The following is a 23,809-nucleotide window of genomic DNA, read 5'->3' as shown; positions in this document are numbered from 1 at the left end:
GCAAGAGCACAGCAGGACTTTCTCTTTACCTTCCCTTCAACTTAAGGGAGGGGAAAGAAGAAGAGAATTTGCCAGCTAGGTAAGGTTTTCTTCCCATAAACTCTCTTTTAGTCCTCAAACCCAAGTTTATCACCCCATCCCTGAGCCATAGCCATGTCACCCATGTCTCTGTCACCGTGCCTCAATTAGCGAGTCTGCCTACTCCATTCAGTATTCCCATTCCCTCCAGCTGAATAGTGATGTAAAAGATATATTTCTAAAGTTACAAATTCCATCTTTCAATTTTTCATTAAGGCACTACTACCAATAATAGTTTGTTTCTACTGTGCCAAAAGAATAGTTGTAAGTATGTTAAGAATAGGCATCTGTGGATTGGGCTGGAAAATAAACCATATTTATATTATGATCCCTGTGGGAAGATATAATCAGATTTCCAAACAACTAATTTCCCAAAAAAAAAGTCATAAAAGTTTGAGTTAAGGGCTTGTACATCCTTAAAAAACTTAAAAAAAAATTTGGACAGAATTATAGTTACTAACTTGTTACTCATGTGCAAATGTTTATGCCAGTGAGAGGTAGGTTTTTTTCATAAATTAAACACTGAATATCATCTTATTCACAGTATGGTATGCCATGGAACTCTTTCTTAGAGAATGAAAAACACACAGTTTTACTTTTATATTACCCATTCTTTCATAAGGGCTTCCAGATGAATATGGTTTTATTTGGAAGACTGATGGTAAACAGGGAAGCTGTCCATTATTCAGTAAGGAATTCTGATCACCTTTCTAATGCTGAAGATGGCTTAGATGAATTGAGCTTAAATTGTGAAAGTATAAAGAAGACTGAAAAATAAGAGGCAATGATATCCCTGTTGTAGGCAGAGTAGGAAACTGATAGGAAAGAGGCTTAGAGAAGAAGGAACAGTATTTGCATTTACCTAACTGAAAAAAAAAGTGGTTCTTGACAAGGGAAACGAGATGGTGAAAGGGTATTAGAAGAAAAAGACACTTCTAACAGATGTGCTTAAAACAGAAATGAAGCGGGGCATGAATGCAGACGATATTGCTAACTCAATTGAAATACAGTTCTTGAAGAAATATGATAAATAGTGTCACAGTGAATTGAAAAATGAGCAAAAAAAGGAAAAATACGTGACAAAAAGTGTGTGTAATGGCAGAAAGGAGAAAAGGAAATTAGGAAAGAGATAGGTGAGTATTCATCTCTCAAACTAGAGATAATGAGACTTATTTAATCTGTTGAAATGATATTTGCTCACTAATTCAGATTCACATAATTCAGCTCAATCAGTGAAGAAGTATTTATTTAGCCCCTACTATGGGCAAGTCTAGAGATCAGGGTGAACAAAACAGATTTAATGTCTGTTGTTTATTTTTAAAACTATATATTTTTATTTTAAAATATTTGATAATAATTGAGTGTATTCAAGGTATACAATTTATTTCATATGCATCTACATTGTGTGATGATTACCTCAGTCATCTCTACCCATGCTATACCATATTACATCCTCAGAACTTGCTCATCTTACAACTGAAAGTTTGTACATGTTTCCCTGTTTGTACCACCCACAGTCCTCTATTCTATGTGTCTACGAGTGCAACTGCTTTAGACTTGACATGCAAGTGAGGTCATATAGTGTTTGTCTTTTTGTGTCTGGTTTATTTCACTTAGCACAAGGTCCTCCAGGTTAATCCATGGTGTTGCAAATGGCAGGATTTCCTTCTTTATAATGGCTTATTACATTCTATTGTATAAATATACCACAAAGTTCCATTCACCCATCCATCAGTGGACACTTAGGTTGATTCCATATGTTGACTATTGTGAATAGATTCCACATATAAGTAAGATTATAAGGTATTTGTCTTTCTGTGTCTGGCTTATTTCACTTAATATAATATCTTCCAGGTTCATCCATGGTTTTGCAAATGGCAAGAATTTATTCTTTTTATGGCTGAGTACTATTCCATTGTGTATTTAAACTACATTTCTCTATCTATTCATCTGTTAATGGGCACTTGACTTAATTCTGTATCTCAGGTTCCATGAAAAGCATTGCAATAAAGATGGGAGCACAGACGTCTCTTCAATGCTCTTATTTCATTTCCTTTGGATATATACCTAGTAGTGGAATTGCTGGATCATATGATAATTCTATTTTTATTTTTAATTTTTTGAGGAGCCTCCATCCTGTTTTCTACAGTGCCTCTACTGCTTTACATTCCTCTCAACACTACCAAGGTTCCCTTTTCTCCACATCTTCACTAACACACCTGTTGCCTTTTACTAATATCTCACTGTAGTTTTGATTTGCATTTCCCTGAGGATTAATGATACTGAGCACTTTTTCATATACCCCTTGGCCATTTGTCTGTCTTTTTGGGGAAAATGGCATGTCTCTTGATGGCCAACAAATGTGGATGTTCTCAAATCTCTGAACTACCACTTCCAACACCACCTGCAAGTCCTGCCCTGCATCCATACATTTGAGTAATCCCCTGCTTAGTCTGGACCTCAAATATGAGACATTTTGTCTGGCCTGTGCCACCCTGCAGGTGACTGAGGATCGGACCTTGCTGTAAGCATGATGCTGGTATCATGCCTTAGTTTTAATGATTGGGTTTCTGTCTAGAACCAGGTACCTCTACTCCGGTATGGAGTCACTCACTGACATCTCATCCCCAGTTTCCTTTCTACATTGCTGCTGTCTTTACCCAGGTCCTCCTTTGCTTACTTTCTTCTACCAGGTATGGCAGTGAGGTCTAATTTTCTGTGCAATCTGCTAATGGCAGACTGGACAATTCAGTCCCTCTGGCTCTAACACAACCACATTCCAGATTTCTATCTCTTTTGCCCTTACTTCTCCATGGCCATTCTGCACACTGAGGATACAAGTCAGGCAAGTGAGCCTTGTCTTTTTCCTGCCTCCATCATGGAAGCATGGAGGGTTGGTGCTGAGTACACTGTCAACCAGCATCATCCCATATGTGCGTCAGATAAAATTGTCTATCCTGGTTCTGTTTGTGTCACTCTCCTGACCTCAATATGTTTACCATTTAGAGTGGGATAGAATCTGCTATAATAGATTCTAGTTTGCCCAGCATTTAAATCTTCAGTTGGCCTACTTTCAGTCTTATCTTCCATTAATTTTCATTATTGCTTTTTATGGACTCTGTTTCACCCAAACATATCAAACCATTTACTTTTTTTCTCTTCAAAGATATTTATTTGCCTTTACTTAGGGAAGATGTTCAGGAGAAACATTTTCCCCACGTGCAAGGCAAAGATAATAATCATGTTTTATCTTAACACTTAACGTGAGGTTAAAATAAAGTAGCGTGTGTGAAATGCCCAGTGCAGGGCCCAGTACATACAAGCAGTCAACACACATTAATTCTCTCCCTTCCCTTTTCTCTGTCACTCTATTATAGCTACTTCTTTGTCTTTTGTTTTGTTTTTGAGACAAGGTATCTCTATGTAGCCCAGGCTGTCCTCAAACTCACAATCCTTCTGCTCAGCCTCCTGAGTATTAATTTCTGAGCATCTTTTCTCTCTTAACAGATTTTGTCACCTTTAAGACAAGATCTTTCCCTTCTTCCATCCTTATTATCCTCCGCAACATCTAACTAGTTCTTTGCATATAATAGTTCAACAAATATTACCCAGTTCTGAATGGTAGATGTCAAAGCATAAGGTCAGAGAGGCTGAGGAAGAAACTCATAAGCTGTCCACAATTCTAAATGCCCAGGTCAGTAATCTCAAATGCCACAAACAATGCTGTGCAAAACGAGTCTTTGAGGTTCAAAGGGCTGAGATTTTATTGAACATTCATTAGGTTCAGTATCTCATTTTTCCATTGTTTGGAGAGTGTTTGGAGAGTGTTTTCTTTCATTATAATAGTTTATTTATATTGATAATTACTCGTTGGTGAAAATGGACAGATAATATTTGCCAAGGGCCATACTTGTGGTATTTTTAACAATTTACTTGTAGGGCTCAGGGCTTAAGCTTTGATCTTTAACAATCATGACTATTATAGAAAGTAGTACATGGTGATTGTGTGTAATATCATATTGGCTAGACATTAATATTCTCCCACAAATAATTTATTACAAATTATAGAAACTAGTTGTCTTCCAAAGTGTTCTTCGGATTCTGTCTTGTACTGTTCACAAAAATCCATTGATCTTTTCGTTGGCGTGAACAACCCCATTTGTATCTTTAATAGAATACAGTGAAATAGTGGGACCATTGTATTAAGTGATGGGCACCCTTTCCAGACTAAGGCCATTTTTGGTATGCAGTTTTTAGAGTTTCAAAGCTCTCCTCATAACTCTTCTTTAGAGGTGCATGTGAACATAAAGTAGCTATCATTCCCTTAGGAATTTGGAGCACTAAAGTGGCATGTGTGTTGTAATTCTGTATTACCCAGTGAGAAAAAAATGTAAGAGAAAACCACAAGCAGATACCATCAAACAACTGCTCGTGGAGGCGTGTGGTTTCCATTTGTGTTTCATCAGATACACTGAAAAAGAAGTGGAAGATGTCACTTTGCGTTTTTTTCCCCAAATCCCTTTCACTTCTTCTTCTTCTTGTTCTGATATTGTCATTGTTATTTCACAGTGTTTTACTAAAATTTACAAAGCTCAAGCTGTGTATGCCTTGTAAGGAATTATTCCTGAATAAAATATTGTATTTGGGGGACAGTATTTAATTTTCTATTCATGTGTTTTAAATTATATACTAAGCTCCTTCTAACCTAACACTTTAGCAATTCCCATATTTCATTTTTGTGTTTCAATCCAGCCCTTTTCAGATTCATGCAGTCCAATTTGGGGGCAGAGGGAGGACATATGCATTCTCTAATAAATTTGAAAAGGATGTGCACGCATGTGTGTACACGCATGTGTGTAGAAAGTTGATTTCACTCACTACACAATAGAACTGTCATATTAAACCAGTAATGTTCAATTACAGTAATGATATATTCTGACCTGAACAAGCCATACTAAAGTTGCAAAGTATCACCATTTCCCACTATCATGTTTTATGTGGTGCTTATATGATGAAGAAATGCTAGTACAATCTTAGTGCGTTTAGATTTTTGGTGTTTTGTTAAATAACATTGGTATTTCAATATGAAAAGGCTGCATTGTACTCCAGACGGCTTATATTATTAAGACTATGCTTAGTACAACAGCTTGTTTATTTTACTTGAATCCATATTTATTTATTTTCACATGGTCATTTGTGTATTTAAGTAGTATAATATCATCTTAAAGTTTAATTTTAGTTTTGAATTCTTTCCCACTGAAATTAACTGAAGACCTTCTATTGCTAACTTTGTTATATTTTCTAGCAAAAATATTCCTCTTTATTTCGTATGAGTTGAGGTAGCATTTCATGAATAATTAAATTAATTCTATATTGCTTTGCATCTGTGAAGGCTGTTATTATTCCCTGAACCACTCATTTTTGTATCTCAGTTTCTTTATACAGTGTTGATATATAGAAAATGCACAATTTTTTTTGCAGTGCTGGGGATTCAACCCAAGGCCTCGAGTGTGTAAGTCAAGTGCTGTACTACTGAGCTGTACCCCACACCCAGCGGTACATTTTTTGTTGAATAAATATGTATGTAGTAATTCAGATTTAATGATAATTTTGTATGCATTTGATGACGAAATTACTGAACTTGTTGGAAATAATTGCCTTTGACTGTCTGTTTTTAAAGCAGCAGATGAAACTCACTGCATACAGTTAAGGGTGTGGGCGCCAGAGACAGACACCTGGATTTAAGTTCTGGTCTGCCACTTGTGGGCTGTGTGACTGGTTAAACTGCCCTAACTTTTTGCCTTTAGTTAATGTAAAATGAGGATGACTGGTTTGACTTTATACATCACTTAATGAAGTGTTTGGAAGAGTGAATGGCACACATAGGTGTCACCACTAAAGGCCTGTACACACATTTCTTCTCATAAGCATTCCTACAGAAACATAGCCGTAGAGATTTGATCTTGTCCTTGCATGTGGTACTTTACCTACTGGATAAACATTCAAGAGTATAGCCTCAAAACATATAGATGTTCAGATAAATAATTTAATCCTAACATTAAGAAATTCATGGAGCTGGGTATTGTGGTACCTTCCTGTAATCCCAGCTATTGAGGAGGCAGAGATTGAGAGGATCTTCAAGGCCAGCTCAGGCAAAAGGGAATGAGACTCCCATCTCAACCAACAAGCTGTGCATAGTATCTCATACCTGTAATTCTAGCTATGTGGGAAGTATAGGTAGGAAGATCACAGTCCAAGGCTGGCCCTGAGCAAAATGAGACCCTATCTGAAAAAATAAAATATAGCAAAAAGAACTGATAGCATGAGTCAAGTGATAGAATGCCTGCCTAGCAAACACAAGGGCCTGAGTTCAAACCCTAGTACCACCAAAAAATGAAAAGAAATTCATGGAAAGTGACCATCATGGTTATTGTGTAGGACCCCTATAAAACAGTCAGGTGCACATTTGAAAGTGTGTGTCACTAACAACAGGTGTTGGTGAGGATGTGGGGAAAAGGGAACCCTAATCCACTGCTGGTGGGAATGCAAGCTGGTACAACCACTGTGGAAAAAAATTTGGAGGCTTCTTAAAAATCTAAACATAGACCTGCCATATGATCCAGCAATCCCACTCGTGGGGATACACCCAAAGGAATGCAGCACAGGTTACTCCAGAGGCACCTGCACACCCATGTTTATTGCAGCACTATTCACAATAGCCAAGTTATGGAAACAACCAAGATGCCCCACTACTGACGAATGAATCAAGAAAAATGTGGTATATTTGGTGCTAATTATTTAAGATCTTAATTTGGGCAGAATCTATTTTAGTAATTCACATTGAGTATCTTTTATTTTTATAAAATAAATATGTGAAATTAAATACTAATCAAAGGCCTTGCACTCAATTGATCTAGTCAAACAATTATCAATTATAATTTTTCTTAGAAGAGCCTTAGCCCATTTTACTTAAAGCCTCTTACCTGACAAGCTGAGCTAGGGAGCAATTTGAACATAAAACATAGTAGAGTTTTATGTTCTGAAAGAAATGTTCTTGCAGTAAACTCAGCACCACAATTTACATTTGTGCAAGTTGTGCACTGAACAAGACTGCTCAGCCAAAGGGCAGGTGTCTTCTGAAACCCAGCTTATGCTCCACTTGTCAAACTACGAGTTTTGGCATGGGCCAGTGTCCCTCTGGAGGAAAACCTCCTTACCTAATATCATCAATACCCCATCCAAATTCAAATTTCCCCAGCTGGCTCAAAAATGTGTCTTTAGAAATGCTCTGAATCACCCCCACTTGACAATTTATTAATCTTCTCCAGTCTCTTTTATTCTAGAATAGTTTTCCTTGTGCTTTATTTTCTGATGACATCAGTTTTTGGAACTTTTATTGTATATATAGAACGCCTCACATTCTGGATTGTCCTGACTACTTCCTTGTAGCGCCATTTAACTTGTTACCTTATTTTCTGTATTTTTTTAAACTACAAGTCACAGCTTTGAGGTGCCATTAGGTTTGGTTCCACTTTTAGGAAACCTGTTACAAAGGTAAAGCATATTTCCTACTTCATGCCAAGAAACACATGTCAGTCGACCCTGTCTCAAAATGAAATACACACAGAAGGGCTAGAGGAATAGCTCAAGGGGCCGAGGCCTAGCAATCTTGATTGCTGATTGAAACCCTTAGTACCACCTAGAAAAGAGAAAAGGGAAGGGGAAGAGGAGAAAGAAAGGAACAAAAGGAAGGAAGGAGGGAAGCACATGTTTGCCTGGTTAGTAGTCAGTATTATGGTTGACCTGATTCTCAGCAACTTTTTCACTAAAGATTTTGGAGTTCATTGAGGATTGCTGCCTGTTGCATCTTTCCCACTGAGGGTTGCAAAATGGGTCCCTGAATTTTTTGAGCTAAGAATGGTGTATGCAGAAATGTGCATTAGAAAAAAAGTATTTTTGTTAAGGTGACTCTTTTGAGAAGGTGTCTTGGTATGCTGCCCAGGCTGGTCCCAATCTTCTGAGCTCACATGATCTTCCTGTCTCAGCCTCCTAAGTAGTTGGGACTATAGGTGTGCACCTGGCTAGAACAGTTAATCTGGCAAAAGCAGGTAGGATGGAGCAGAGAGGAAAGGTGAGAAACAGTAGATTACCCAGCTGCCCAGGAAAAAAGATGCTAGCGACAGAGGGTGATACACTCAAAGATGTTATGAAAAACGAAATCTACAGATCTTGATGCTAGACTAAGTTTACTGAATCATATACAACGCTGGACTTTTAAGCTTGGAGGAGGGGAAGTGTTTAACAAAAGTCAGAAAGTCAGGAATAATTCATTGAGAATTTTGGTTTGCAAAGGTTGAATTTGAGCTGATCGTGGTTTACCTTGGCTCAGAAATCTGGTGAGTACAGTGCAGGATTGCATCTTGGAAGAAAGTTTAGGACATGAGGCAGGTAATGATTGGGGCCCCAAGGGTGTATTTGATAGCTGATGAAGGAAGTGGAATAAAAAGGAAAAGTTTAGGCACAGATTTGGGCAATGTGAACAGTGATGGGTTTTGTCAGCCCTTCCTTCCCAAATCTCCTGTTTATTTGGATTTGGTTTACCCTGGGATAGCTCCTTTCTGGGGCCAGAGGCCAAGCTCAGCATTTCCCTTCATACCCCGGCTTCCTTCTTCCCAGTGCTCCCAGGCCCAACATGGACTTCAATTCACGTTCCTTTATTTTCCCAAAGCCAGATTGTAAAAATGTGACTTCTCTGCCACCTCTCCTCTGTTTCATCACATCTAATCACCTGACTTTCATGAGTAATCTGTTATTTAGGGAAGTGGTAGAAACAGTAAGGAAGTAGGTAGGATGTTAAAATGAGACAGTAGTGGGCAAAGACATGTCTTCCCCTGGTCCCTTGGAGAGGGCAAATGCACATCCTTGGAGACCATGGAGAAGAAGCCAAGGGAATGGAATGGGTGCTGAGGAAAAGGATTAATAGGATATGGTTGGGGAGGAGGCGAATAGGGAGGGTAGGTACTGTATTCTGCTCACCTACTACTGGAGGGTGTTGATAACAAAGTATCTAAACATGGTGACAGTGGGAGTTGCAGAAACTCTTATTGCAAGGTTTTGACCATCTCAGCCATCAGCCAAATGAGAGAGATCTACTTCGACTCATCCGACAGTTTGGTGAACTGTAGCCAAGCCCTGAGAGTCAGGCTCTCCTAGCCTCTTGACAGGTGTTTATTTTTGTTGTTGTTCTTGGGTTTTGTTTTAAGGCACATCTTACTCTTACCATTGTGTTGTGTTCAACTGGATTTCACAAAGTCTGTATCGCTTAATAAGATGCCACAAATGAAGTGAAGAATCAAACTACCTTCTAACCAAGTTTCTTAAGTAACTCGTGCAAAATGATGTTAGGACAGCATAAATTATGAAGGATGCTGAAAGTGTTGACTGCAAGTTAAACTCAGGGTTTGAAGATGGATGTACCTCTGAGTATACTAAGACTGAAGACACTATTGTAGGATAGCTTACATCGTGAGCTGGAGAATGACCGGGCTACCATGAGCAGTTAGAGAGCAAGCTGATACTTTCTTTCTACAAAAGGAATGTTTAGAATTCCAAGTCTTTCACCATGGAGCTCATTTTATTTGACCTTTTAAAACTAAGCAAAGAAAAAGTTAAAGACACTTTAGCAATTTCTTAAAACATGTAGAGGTGAGGAGCGATGATAGGAAGAAAGGGCCCCTTGGTTTTGATTAGCAGGAAGTAATTTGACTGTATTGAATTTGCGTTGTGGTAGAAGAGAAAGCCAGAGTGAGCGTCCAGATTCTCACTGTTTTGTAAGTCCTTACTTAACTCCACTGAGCTACATCAGTCTTGCTGATGAGAGTCCTTTCTTAGTGTTTGGTTTTTTCCTAAATTTTCCTTTAGTGCTAGACCCCACTAATTGCTTCCTTATGACAGCTGCTTGTAATTTTAGAGTGATCATTGGTACATATAGTCCCTTGTTCAGGGCTCAAATGAACAGCACAGGGGACCTGGTAGTTGCAGTCTCACCACAGAAAATAATAGCAATAAAAAATAGGTTTTTTTACTAAATAGAGCTGGTTTTGATATTTTAAGTTTGGGGTCATATCAACCCCATTCTGCTTGGTCTCTTTTAATCTTCACTACAAAATGAAAGGTGTAAAGTCTGAAGCTATAAATCTGTTTATAGCTAAAGTTCCTTTCTCTGGCTTAGTGGAATTTGACATTGTAATAAACACAGTTCTTCTGCAGCAACATTGAATCTGGTTCTTCCATAATTCTCTGTATGTCACTGCTTTGAACACCAAAAGTTTATTTCATTCTTTGCCTTCTGAGGGTTTCTATCCAACAAGAATTAATTGAGCAACTATTGTAGGCTAGGGTTGACTAGATGGCTGTAGGGCCTAAAAGTATTGTTTTGTTCATTAAAGCAGTGCAGTTAAAACTACAATGAAGTTTTTTGTTTGTTTTGGTTTGGAAATAAGTCCTGAGCAATAGAGGTGGACTATACTAAAACCTGCATAATTTCCAAAAGTTTCCCACCATCCCCCCAACACATTTCCTAAAACTTCTTTTTGGAGGTTCTAGTAGGTGAGCTTGTCGTCTCTCCAGGATGATTGTCCTCTTTGACTGAGGGAGGGATGCACCTGGATGGGTGAGGGAGGAAGGGGACACCTGCCAGCCAGCCAGATCAGCCGAATCAACCGTAAAGATCAGTGGGGTGACAGATGTCACAGCCAGATCACCTTCACATCCTAAAACTTCTTTTTGGTTTTAGGAAATCAGTATGTTTACTTTCTTCAACCTTAATGCAGATAAAATACTAAAAGTATGGAGTGTGTACTTTGTAGTCACTGCTATTGGCAGTTCAAACATTTTATAAGTTGCTTCACGTGTAATGCTTTATTTTAGCCAAGTAGTAAGCAATATTTTCCCTATTTTGCTGATGAAGAAACAGAAACTCTAAGAGATTGACCTATCAGAATCACACAGGTGATTGATTCCAGGATTTCAGTCTGATCTGTTTGATCTCAAGCCCAAAGCTCCTAATCACCAAAAATTTTTATTTCAAAATAACTTCCCTGAATTATGCTTTTACTTTTTTTAACTTTTAACTGAACTATTTGAAAAGCAATTATACATAAAATGCATACACACATGTATTATCTGTATTTACTGGTACTCTGGTTTTACATTAGGTTTTCAGAAGTTCTTTTAATTTTAAAATTTGCACATTGCTAACTCAAGTTATTTGCAAAGTTGAAAATCTATAAAAAATGAGTTTGTTGATTTGGAGAAACAGAACTGTATGCATGAATTAAGGTTGGAACACACACTGAAAGAGCACATATTCACACTTTGAATAGGAGTAAACCTAAATGTATAAAACACTTCATTCTAAGGTACAATAGATGTTTCTAGGTCCCTAGTTTTCAAGCAAAATACAAGATTTTAAATTGTTGATGCTCTTTGTAGTGGGATGTTGTTACCAAATTCAGTTTCTTCAAGAGCAGGTGGTTTGGTCTCATTGTATGAGAGGCCAAGGTCAACAGTGCATCAGGGGAGTAAGCAGAGTCCCGCAGTAGGTTAACACTGATGCTTCTCTCTTAGTTGTACTAAATTAAATTTGGACATTCCCTCTTTCCTTTCTCCCTGCGAGACTGGGAGTGTTGATAAAGTTGTTTTGTAAGAGTGCCTCAGCCCCTCAGAAGACTGACAGGAGACACGGGCTGGTGGTGATGCTGAGGCTGGGCTATGCTCCTAGAGAGCCACCAGGACAGAAGGCAGTCTGTCGTCTTCCTCTTGATAGCAATGGAAGGAGGCAGGATATAAAGTGTAGGAGGGTGAATGTGGTGGACATTCTATGTTCTCATGTATGAAAATGGAGAAATGAGACCTGTTGAAACTATTCCAGGAATGGGGGAGGGGAACAAAGGAGAATGATGGAGGGGTTGAATTCAACTATGATATATTTAAGAACTTTTGAAAATGTCACAGTGTACCCCTGGTACAACAATAATAAAAATAAATAAAGGACTGGGAAAATGATGGCTTTCGGAACATAGGAATTCTAGACTAGGAACATGGCTCAAGTGGTATAAGTTCAAACCCAGTACCACCAAAAAACAAATTAAAAAATAGGAATTCCCCATATTCAGTTTGCAATTTAAGAAGTAGAGGAAGGAAAATGTAGCAAACAGGTTCTTTGTGCAGAAGTTAATACAAGAAGGGTGGGCTGTGAGTGGTGGGTACGTTCAATGTCCCCCTATCCCCATTTCCTATTATGCCAACAGGGCCTAACACTGTGGAAATAAAACTCAAAACTAGAGTTAAATTGTGTGATTTGATTCTGGAACTGCCATGCTTCTCTGGGTTGAACCAGCTTAGGCCAGTGGTTTTTTTTAGCAAATTCATTATGTTCTAAACTTTCAAATGTGCAAGACTTCTTGAACCATGTTGATGATCTGTTAGTGCCTCCCACATCCAGTCAGTTAACTGGTCTCATTGACTGACACTGGCCCCAGAAATGCCTCCCGAATCTAGAATTTCCCCACATCCTCACTGCCACACCTTAATTTGGATCTTTACTTCCTCTCTCCTGGACAAGGCAACAATTTCCTAAAAATCCATGACATTCCATACTCTCAGAGTTACACAAAGCAAAGCACACTTCATCTTACCATCACTCTTCAATGGATGACAGATTCGAACCCAGAGACCAGAAGGTGGTTAACCAACCTTCCAAAATTTCTCTAGCTCCACTTGCCACTCCATATCTGTTCTTAGCATCCTAAACTAACCCTACTATGATAGCATGGCATCTCTCACCCTCTGCCTGAACTGCTTCACCCTCCCCCAGGCCCCTTTATCTCTAGACAGCTTCAGAGAGCCAGTTGCAATGTCACCTTTTGACTTCAGCTCTCCTACCTTCTCCTACTCCTTCTCAGTACTCTCCTACACAGAGTCTGTCTGACTAATTGTAATTATACTTCCATGACCCTCCTCCAGACTCAGACAACATTGCTTGACAGGTAGTCAGCCATAACACTTAGAGAATGAAGCTTGCTCTTCTCAGAAGTCTGCAGTATGAAAATATTAATCAGAAAAAGGTTTGTTGTGTTTGAAAAGTAAAAAACTTATCTGCACTTTTCTGGGATAGAAATCATAACCCTATTATTTCTCCAGTGACTTTGGCTACAAGGGTTTCTGGGATTTGCTTTCTTTCCTTTTCTTATACCTCTAACAGACTTTAATTTTGTTTTCCTGATTGCCATTTTTTAAAAAAATCACTCCCTCTTTAGCCTGTGCCTCCTCAAAGTGAGCAAAATTTACAGTTCTAATGAGTAAGAGACCATTATTGGGACACCCAGTCCCTGTGACTATCTCTCAGTTCTAGCTATAATTCAATAGTTTGAAACATCATCAAATATTTTCCTAAATATCCTTCATTGTGCCTCTCTTTGCCTTTATTTTGGCTTTCTTATTTAATTAGAATAGACAGTAGAATGTGGAAGAAGAACTAGAACTTTAGTTATTTGGGGGAAAAGAAGATTTTGGGTTTCTAAAATCAAGACCCACATTAAGGGATTGGAACAAACCCGAAGATGGTGATGATAAATTCTGAATTTAAAGTCATTTGAACAAGGTCTAAAGTGAAGGATACCACTGAAATTTATAAATAGTTTGATAGTAAATCAGTAACACACTAACAATTCTCTAAAAGAAATGGCCCAACTAATAATAACACTAATAGGTAAAAATCTTATTAGGTAAAAAACTTTATTTTAATATTTATGTAAATAAGGGTAATAAAACTATTTAGGAAGATTTACTATTATTCATATTTGTTTATTAAAGTGAGTTTTATAAAATACGAAACTCCAACATTGTAGACCAGACCAGAAGGATAAGAAAATCCAAGAAGCCTTTTGTGAGTCACTCTTTACTTATGACTGCCAGTTTCACCCTGTTTTCTTTCTACTGACCTTAACCCTGGTTTAGCAACAGTTTTACTTCAAGTAATTACCAACCAGCCATTGACACTGTTACCCAAATGACACATCTGTCTGTCTACTAAATGTTAGCTTATTAAACTTGGGGTAGTGGGAAACAACAAATGCCATGTACAAATATTCTGTAAATCAAGTAATTAGTCATTAATTTGTATTGCTGCCTAGCCTTTAGTTAAGACTCATGAGATTTTTTTTTTTAACTCTAAAGACAGAGCAAAACTGAAACCATGACCCAATTTTAATTTTAAGGGCTAATAATTTAAATAACCTCTCTTTTATTTCTAATGTTTTTACTTAGAATAGAGCCACAGCTTCCAAATTTTGAATTGCTGTTTTCTGAGGTAGTCCACGTTGTCCTTTAAATTTTGCCCATGTTTTTAGTGAAGAAATTCAATTCAGAATGAAGATTTAGTCAGAGCAGAAGAAAACACCTGCTGTTAATCCTGAGCTCACAAGTGGGGACTGGAGTGTCCGAAGCAGCCGCCACAGCTGTGGATGGTGGTTGACCTTGGCTTTGCTTCTGGCTTGAGCTGGCAGGTGCCAGGACGCCATGCTGTCTGCTCCAAAACGCACGCTTTGAAGCAGCAATATTTATTGCTCAATTGTCCATGCAAATTTTCATGCATTCATGAATTAAGTATCCTTGTTCAGGGCAGTCTGGCTAAAGAGCTCTACTTGACACATTGGTGACTTTGGCGTTGGTAATTGAACTTTGAGGAAAAAAAAGTCATCTCTTTTCCCTAATGTAAAATGATTTCAGAAGAGCTTTGACTTCAGATATGTCATACAACCTAATAAAGTGCCTTTGGAGGGCATGACCTCTGAAATCTCACCTGCAAAAACAGACAAAACTGTAAACAAGAGAACATCTTGAGGAGGCTGGGGCAGGGGCTAGAGAGAGGTTCACAGAAACAGCTGAGTTAAAAGTATCTGGATTTTCTAGGAGTTATTTTTCTTAATCTTACTAAAGTAATAACGTAATCATATTACATTATTTAGCTTTTTGAAAATAGGAACCATTTCCCCAAATCACCTCTCCTATCATATCCTCCACCAGATCTTAGAGCATTGATGAACTCTTTATGGACATGCAATAAATGTATTCAGAAGTCATCATAGAGCTAATAACACACTAATTAAATCAGGACTAGAAGGTCCATTGTATTGCTTAAACTTTTGATGGTAGGTGTCTTCTCATTATTGACTTTCTTGGGTTTCCTTTGCTCTACCAAAACTAAAAACTCCTTGTATCACATTAGTGAGCATTTATATGTCTTAAAATAACCAAGTAAATTCCTTAGACTTAATTTTACAGAAGTAGGCACACAGACTGTACTCATTACTCACTACTTGATTTACTAAAAACATTAGTGATAACATTAAAATTTTACTGAAAAACATTAAAAAAATTTCTTTTGGTTCACTTTTTTCAATGGCAAAATGATTTGTGGGTAAGAGGGAAAACAGTTTGGTCAAGGTAATTCCATTATCTCTGCCTTCTCTCCCACTCCTGGCCCCCTTCTATTTTCTTTTCTCTCATTTGGAACCTGAAACTTTAGCACCAGTGTTCATGACAGTGTAGAATTTCAGAAAGCACATGTTGACATCACTACATACATGGGTGATTTTGAGAATATAGCTCTAGATCTGTGTCCCAACACTTAGCATCAAACTACGACGTTTAAAATCATGCAGATGAAATTATGGCCCTAGCTAGCTTGCTTCCAAGAGGTCTCATATAGATAAGATTTGAGTTTCAGTTTTGGTGTTTATGATGTAAAAGGATTATCATAATACTTTCCTCATTGGATTTTGAGAAGATTAAATGTGGTAACAGGTAAAAGTTCTTTGTTGATGATAAAATATACAAGATATGAGACACAATATTGTTTTTGTTATTAAGCACTTGTGAGAATCACAGCTCTTACCAGAAAGGCCACTACTAAGAATGGGAATTTGGTGCAGTTCCTCTGTGCCTAACAAAGCAGTGTCCTCTGAGACCTAAGATAGGGGTATATGGCTAGCTCCTTGGCTTTACTTCCTCCTAGACTTGTCTTTGTCTTCCAGTCCTGCTAAAAACAGAGCAGAGAGATTAAAGGTAACTCTAAAATGCTCCAGTTCCTAAGGTTGCTGTACCACAAAACATGACTTCATTTTTAAGAACTACAAAAGGAAATGTAATGCCAGTAGAATTAGTATTTTCTGCTAGTAATCTAAATGTGGTTGAAGAATAGATACCTACCTAACAAAATAGCAGTTTCTGAAAAGAATCGTGTATGTGTGTGTATTGGATATATATACATACCCACATGGGAAAAACATGCATCTTGACTTTTACCTTCCATCATATACAAAATCAGTTCTCAGTGAATTCAGGTCTAAATATTAAAAATAAAATAATAAAGCTTTAGCTTTTAAAATAAACACAGAAAGAAAACTTTATGATGTTGGAGCAGACAAAAAAAAATTTTCAGTACTGGGGTTTAAACTCAGGGCCTTGTACTTGGTTAGCAAGTGCTCTACAACTTGAACCATGTTTCCATCCCAGAAAATGGGCAAAATTTTCTTAAGTAGAACACAAAAAAGGATAACTACAGAAAAAAATGGTACATTGAGTTTTATTCAAATTAAAAAGTTGTGGTCTTTTAAAAAATACCTTAAAAGAATATAAAAGTAGTACATAGAGTGAGGAAATATATTTATGATGAATATAGCTATAAATATAACTGTCAAAAGACTCATTCTGGATATGTAAAGAACTCTAATCTCTCTACCCATCTTCCTGCATTTGTATGGTGTATAATGTGTGATGAACTCTAGCAAATCAATATGACAAGTCAATAGAACAAGGGTGCTAGATGTGCACAGTTTGTGACAGGGAATGAAAAAATTGGCCATTAAGTGTATTAAAAGGAGTTCAGTTTACTAATCCTTTGGGAAATGCAACTTTAAAAATGGGAAATTATTAGACCCCCGCCGGAACACATAAAATGAAAAAGATAGAAAATAACAAGTATTGGGACTGGTGTGGAAAACCAAAACTCTCATACATTGCAGATGAGGGTGTAATTCGTAGAAACGACTTTGGAAAACGTTTGGCAGTATCTGAACATATGTATACTCTATTACCTAACAGTTCTACTCCTAAATATACATCCAACAGAAATGCACATGATATTTCACCAAAAAACATACTAAAATTGTTCCTAGTAGTAGTGTTTATAATAGTCAAGAATCTAGAAACTCCTGGAAACAAACACCCATCAACAGTAGGATGGATAAATAGATCATGGTAGAAGCAATAAGAGCAGTTTACAACTATACACAAAATTATGACTAAATTATGTATATACTGAGTAAAAGAATCCAGACACATACTGTTTGAGTCCATTTATATAAAGTACAAAGGCAGGCAAACTATACTGTCCATGGCCAGAATAATGGTACCATTGGTGTCAGGCAATGACAAGAACAGGCCCAATTGGACCTTCTGACTTGCTTGTCACTTTCTGTTTCTTTAGCTGGGTTCTCCTTGTTGTGCTCATTTCATGAAAATCTATGCAGCATGTATACTTGTGACATAGTCCATGTTATAGATACACATGTACTGCCATGTTCAGATTCCAGCTGTGCTACAGTGATAGTTTAGAAACCCATTGATAACAAACTCTCTGAGCCCTTTCCATAAATCTTTTAACTGACCTGCTAGATCTATTCAGGCTTCAGTTTTTTGTAATTAAATTTTTTTCTCCTCCTTTTTTAGGGCCCCCCTGGTCCCAAAGGTGACAAGGTAAGAAAATGCATAGTAGAAACTAATTAAGTTATTGGAAAGCCCTGATGACATGATCCATTATGTGTTCTCTTTTGACCTTTTGAATAAACATCATATTTGGATTTTGGCTAAAGCTGTCATCCTCCTATTCTACAGGGAGAACAAGGAGATCAGGGACCTCGGGTAAGTTGTACTCTTCTTACACTGGAAATTAGTTTCCAGGTCCAAACTTACTGATTGAACATACCTGAGCATCATAACTGCCTTTGTGCTCCATGATTTAGTAATGGCTGACAAAAATGCCATACCACTTGTTATTGAAAAATCCTGAGTAACTAATGTGTGTATCTTAACTTGATGCCTGTAAATAGAACATTTTACAGTCATTAGAGCCACTGATGAAGGGCCAGAATCACTCCCAAAAGTCATCAGTAGCCACCTTTCCAATGACTACTCGGTCCTTCAGATTTGCATGCGTTGTTTTGCAACATAAAGTTCTCATGAACTTGGCCTTTTTCTGCAGTTATACTTTACGTGCTATGGCATAAATATGTTATAGTATAGAAAAAATATTAATGCATTTTATGTATTTATTATTCATCAAGAGTTTGAATGATACTTATTTGAATTTCTTGTTTTTATAGATTTTCGAGACTTAAAAGGTGTAACATGATTTAGCCTTGTGGGAGGAGGGGCATTCTTTTATTCTTTTCAAATGTGGCCCTTTCAACCATTAAACCCAATGGTGAATGCCTTGTTGTTACCTTGGTAGTGCCAAGTCTTCTGTTTCACATCTGTGCCTTATTACCCAAATGTTCAGACATACTGTTCCAGTGATGTAGTTGCTCCGTGCAGACATACCTCTCAATTTTCTCATGTCACTATGCACAAGAGCGAGTATTCGGTTGAAGGGAATAGTTTTTACAGTGGAAAAGCACACTTGAAACTTTCAGGTTGAAAACAGAAACTATGTAGGTGTTTGCAAAATGCGCTGTGTTTAGTTAATAATTGAATTCATGTATACTACATAGAATTTTTTTCAAAGTTGCAGCTGATGCAGACTTGAAAGCTTTGTATTGCTATCTGCTCACGTTTCTTAAACTGGATAAACATTGTGCTGTGCTTTTCTTTGTTTTCTGATCTTCAGCCACTTCCTCTGCAGAAATGTCGATTATTCTCAAAGCATTTTGTTCCTCAGGGCAGTTATTATAGCTGATGACTATCTTCAAGCTGAAAGCTCATCCTTAATGGTCAAGGAGATTAGCCATCATAATACCTACTCTCCCGGATGTGAATGGAATAAAATTCTCACAACCTTAACTCATTAGCGTCTAGCCACTGCTTGCTCTGTAGGTGCTGAGTTTTTCACATGGCTTGTTTCCACATACTGAGTACCATGTCTTTCTACACGCAATACCCAAATCACTCAACTTGCCCTTTCCAGGTAAGAGGGAAACTGTTCCCATTCTGAGAAATCTTCTTTTGGCAGGGGAGACGGAGGGGTGGTTCACAGCCTAGCTGTCATCAGTCTGCACACAGTCCTCATTTTCACAAAGGTGTGTTGGCTTTCATCGATAAAAGAGTGATGATTGATTATAAAGCTAGGCCAAATTTTCAGGGTGAAACCTGAACCCATCTGAAATTCACCTGGTTTCATGTTGCATTACAAACTGAGACTTGGACCAGGTTCCTTGAAAGTTTGGCCGAAGTTCATGAACTACTTTGACAGACCAGACTGTCTTTCATGCAGATTTCAGCCAGTTCTCACACTGACTGGGGCCAATTTTCACACGATTCAGGTTCATTTAGCATTTCAGGTGGAAAGTGGCAAAAATGGGTCCTGTTTTCTCTCAGATTTTCCTTTGTATTGAAGGAATTTGGATTTAATTCATAACGCCAAGTGAATTTGCATGGACAGGATTCTAAATGTCCCTGAAGGAATATGTAAAAAGGGACAAGAACTCACTGCATTGTTTGACTTTTCTCAGATTCCTGATTCAGAAGCAAAACAATTCACATGCAGTGTTCTTAGAATTTTACAAATATTCCTTTCTAGTAAGACCGTATTAGCTTACTTATCAGAAATTTATCATATAAAGAGAAAGAAATGAAGAATTATCATATCTCCTATTTAGGTACTATTCCAGTTGATGCTAAGTAGAGACTTTCTAGTTAGTTACTTAGTCAGTCAGTCAGTCATAGACAGGGTCTTAACTATTATACCCAGTCTGAGCTTGAACTCATGATCCTTTCACTTCAGCCTCCCCAAGTATCTGGGAGTATAGGTACATGCCATCACACCTGGCTAAGACTCTTTTTAAAAATGTAGATCTCTGTATTTGCATATTCTGTCTATTTTTATCTTGTCATGGATTTTGATTCCACTTTGTGGAATCAAAGGATAATTTCTTCTCATAATTAACAACATGACCCTCCAAATGCCATCATTTCTGTTTATTGCTAGGTGACTTTCTGCTACACAACCTACCCTGTTTTCTTGAATATGAGGTCCTTTTTTTTCCCTGCTTGGTTCCTCAAATTAAAAAAAAAAGTATATTAAGCCATATCATATGTGAATCAAAGCAGGAAAATTCACAGATAATATACAAATTAAGAATGTAAAACTATCTTTAAGGTACTCAGACACACATCGAGTGATATGTATTGCGCATCCCAATGTTCAGGGTACTGTGCTTAATACATTGGGGACCATAAATATGTCCACCTCTCTCCCTCTCCCTTCCTACTTCCAAGTTCAACCCGCCGTCATCCCACGCTCTTGACTATCGCAGTAGTCTTCCAATTAATCTTCTGCGTCCACTCTTGATGGTTAATCCGTTTTCTCCACAACAGCCAAAGAGATCATATTACGCTGCAAATGGGATCATGTTACTCCCTGTTTAACTGAAATCCACACCACTGTGCTTGGCCTCCATGGACCTTCAAGTTGGCCCTTGCCACCTCTTCCACCTCCAGTCCCTTGCTAGTCTCCCCCTCTGCCTATCATGCTGTAGCCACAGTGCTCTGTGTGTGTGTTCTCCAACATGCCACACTCATGTCCAACGCAGGTTAGACTTTCCACTTGCTCTCTTCTGGGCATCATCTTACTGAGATTTCATCTCAACAATCACTTGCTTGGGAAGGGCTTCCCTCACTGTCCAATCTGAATTTGAGATGATCCCACTTTGTTTATTTGTGTTCTTGTTGTCTATGAAACTTGGCCCCTCTTCTCTTAGGACATAAACTCCACCAGAAGAAGGACCTGATTTGTCTTGTTCATGCCAGTTTCACATATAACTTGATAAATACTTGTGAAATATATGTATAAAACGTCATGTCATCACTGCCCTCAAGAGGCAGATAATCTCATGGAGACCTCTTTAAGAAAACGTGTAAGTTACATGCCTTAAATAGCTATACCAAGGAATACCAAAAAAAAAAAAAAATGGAATTTGTTTCTCTCTAAATTATCACTGGAGACTGTGGAAGAGATGATTATTAAACTGGGACTTAATAAATGGTGAAGAACAAAACATGACACATTCCAGGGAGTAGAAATAATACAAACAATATCATGCAACTATAAAATGAAAGGATTCATTTAAAGAACAATAATGTTCCATTTGCCAAGAAAATATGTTACATATGGAAAAAGTTATATCAGGTTGAAATTTTTGTTGAAATTATATTATGAGACATTTTGAATGTCTAGTAAGTATGGTAGGAAATAGGGAGCCACTGAAAACTTTCAAGTACATCATTTGATGTGTATTGCCACCAGACTATTTTTTGGGTATTATTGCCAGGTGTTCTTTATAAAAATCTACCAGGTACTAGTGTCTGTTGTAGAATAGAATTGGCAGAGACTGAAAGCAAGGAGACCAAGTAGGTTAGAACAAGGTCATAAGAATTGAGGTTATAACAAAAATGTGTAGTCTTCAATGTAGAGAAGAGCAGAGAGGGTCTGCTGGCTTAGCCTGGAACATCAGGTAGGAAAGAGGGCATATTGAGAAGAAAGCTGAATATCCAAGTGAGGAGGTCAGCAGTGAGGAAAGGCTCAGTTGGAGAACCAAAGAAGAAAGTTGCACTTTTCTCATGAGGATTAGAGTCTTATTCTCATAAGAAGTTTGAAGGACAGAGTGTGGCTCAAGTGGCAGAGCACTGGGATAGAGGACCTAGCTTAAATCTCCAGTACCACCCCCCCACACACACACAAGAAAAGGAAGAAAGGAAAAAAGTTTGGAAAAGGCAATTGGTGGTGATATTTGTATGATTCAGTGATACTGAAGAAATAGTCATGATTACAAGGAGGCTCCTTCAAGTCCAGCCATCACGTTGTATCTTTATCAACAGGAACAATAAAGGGAGAAGAGTCTGTGTCCAAAAACCAAAAATTTCCCATGAATTTCATAGACTTCTGGTCCCATCTTAGTAGTCAGACTGTGTCACATAGTTACACCAGACCTAGAAGGGACAAGAAAAATAGGGATAAACAGGAAAGCTGGTTCACCTCACCAGTAGGATTTGCCAGTAGCATGAAGTAAAAATGTGGGCACCCAAAGGGGGAAAGCCAGGGATAACTCTAGTAGAAGAGAAACTGATGAGAGAAGCATTGAAGCAGGAAGTAGGAGATAGATTTGATCTATGCTGGATTTGCACCTAGGACCAGTGACCATGGGTACAGTGTGGCTAGGTTAAAGTTCTTTTATTTTTAAATTTTTTTATTTCCTTTGAATTTTTTTCTTTTTGTTGTTATTGTTGTACTGGGGGTACGTTGTTAAATTTACGAAAGTTCTTACAATATTTCTTAATTTAAATTCAGCCCTCCATCATTCTCCTTTATCCCCCGCCCCCCATCGCTGGAATAGTTCAACAGGTCTCATTTTGCCCTTTACATACATGAGTACATAGTATTTCCATCACATTCACCTCCTACACCCTTTTCTTATTCTCCCCCTCCCACAGATACCACTCCTAATTAGTAATTGCCTTCCTGTTCTGTTTTTGAAAAAAAAAAGTTCATTTCCTTTATTTAAGATAGCTCTATAGGGAGTTTCATTGCGACATTTCCATGTATATATGTATCATAACCTGAATTGGGTTATCCCTGTATTTTTCTCCTTTCTACCTTAGTCTCCTTTTTGTGGTGATTTCAACAGGTTCTAAATTTCCATATTCATTCTCATATACAGAGTACATCCACCATATTCACCTTCTTAATTTCTTTCTTTTACCCTCCCTGTCCCATTAGTGACCTCTCCTTAGCGTGGCCTATAAGGCCACATATTTCTCTCATGTGGAATACAGACTCAATGTAAAGTTCTTTTGAACAGCAGTCAGAGAGTAAAATTGAAAGATAGGGATTTAAAGATTCATTATGAATCTCGGAGCTCATTGCATGTAGGGACTGAAATTTCAAAGAAGACAGAGAAGGGCTGAAGTTTCTGGTTTGATACTTGATAAAATTGTCCAGAAGTAAGTCCAGAGGATAAATAATAAGTTCAACTTTAGCTAAGTCAAATTTGTGATCTTTAAGAATTCACTGGAGAAGTGTAGCAAAGAGAAACATGAGATTAAAATTCTGAGGTAGTGCCAAAAGTAGAAGTGACAGTTTCATAGCTGAGCTGTCACAGGTTGAGAAATGAAATCCTAGGGTAGGAAAAATAGTGGGCCAAAGAGCAGGGGGAGGATGGCCCTATGTTAGATCCTTTAGAAATATGTGCCATTAGAGAGTGGGACCAGAACACAGTGTGGGACAGAGGGAGTGTTTGAACATAGAACCAGGACATAGCAGCGTGTGAACCAAGGAAAGAACTACATTATAGACCAACAAACAAGTTTGGCCAACAGAGTAGTCTTAATGTAAAAAGTAAAAACCACAGAGACAAGATCTATAAAAAGGTTTTGGGATTGCTGTTTTGGATCCATG

General features: G+C 37.8%; 1 protein-coding gene across 1 annotated transcript in view; it reads left to right on the top strand.

Annotated features, from left to right (window-relative positions):
* Positions 1–23,809, top strand: part of Col25a1 (collagen type XXV alpha 1 chain) — a 442,122-nt gene that overhangs the window by 277,717 nt on the left and 140,596 nt on the right. Inside the window, exons 6-7 of the mRNA XM_074041521.1 lie at positions 17,872–17,898; positions 18,037–18,063. Coding sequence (XP_073897622.1) covers positions 17,872–17,898; positions 18,037–18,063 — 54 coding nt within the window. The remainder of the gene's footprint in view (positions 1–17,871; positions 17,899–18,036; positions 18,064–23,809) is intronic.

This window comes from Castor canadensis, chromosome 9, assembly GCF_047511655.1.
Source record: "Castor canadensis chromosome 9, mCasCan1.hap1v2, whole genome shotgun sequence".
Lineage (NCBI taxonomy): Eukaryota > Metazoa > Chordata > Mammalia > Rodentia > Castoridae > Castor > Castor canadensis.
Note: the sequence above shows the minus strand (reverse complement) of the source record. Positions and strands in the feature narration are given on the sequence as shown.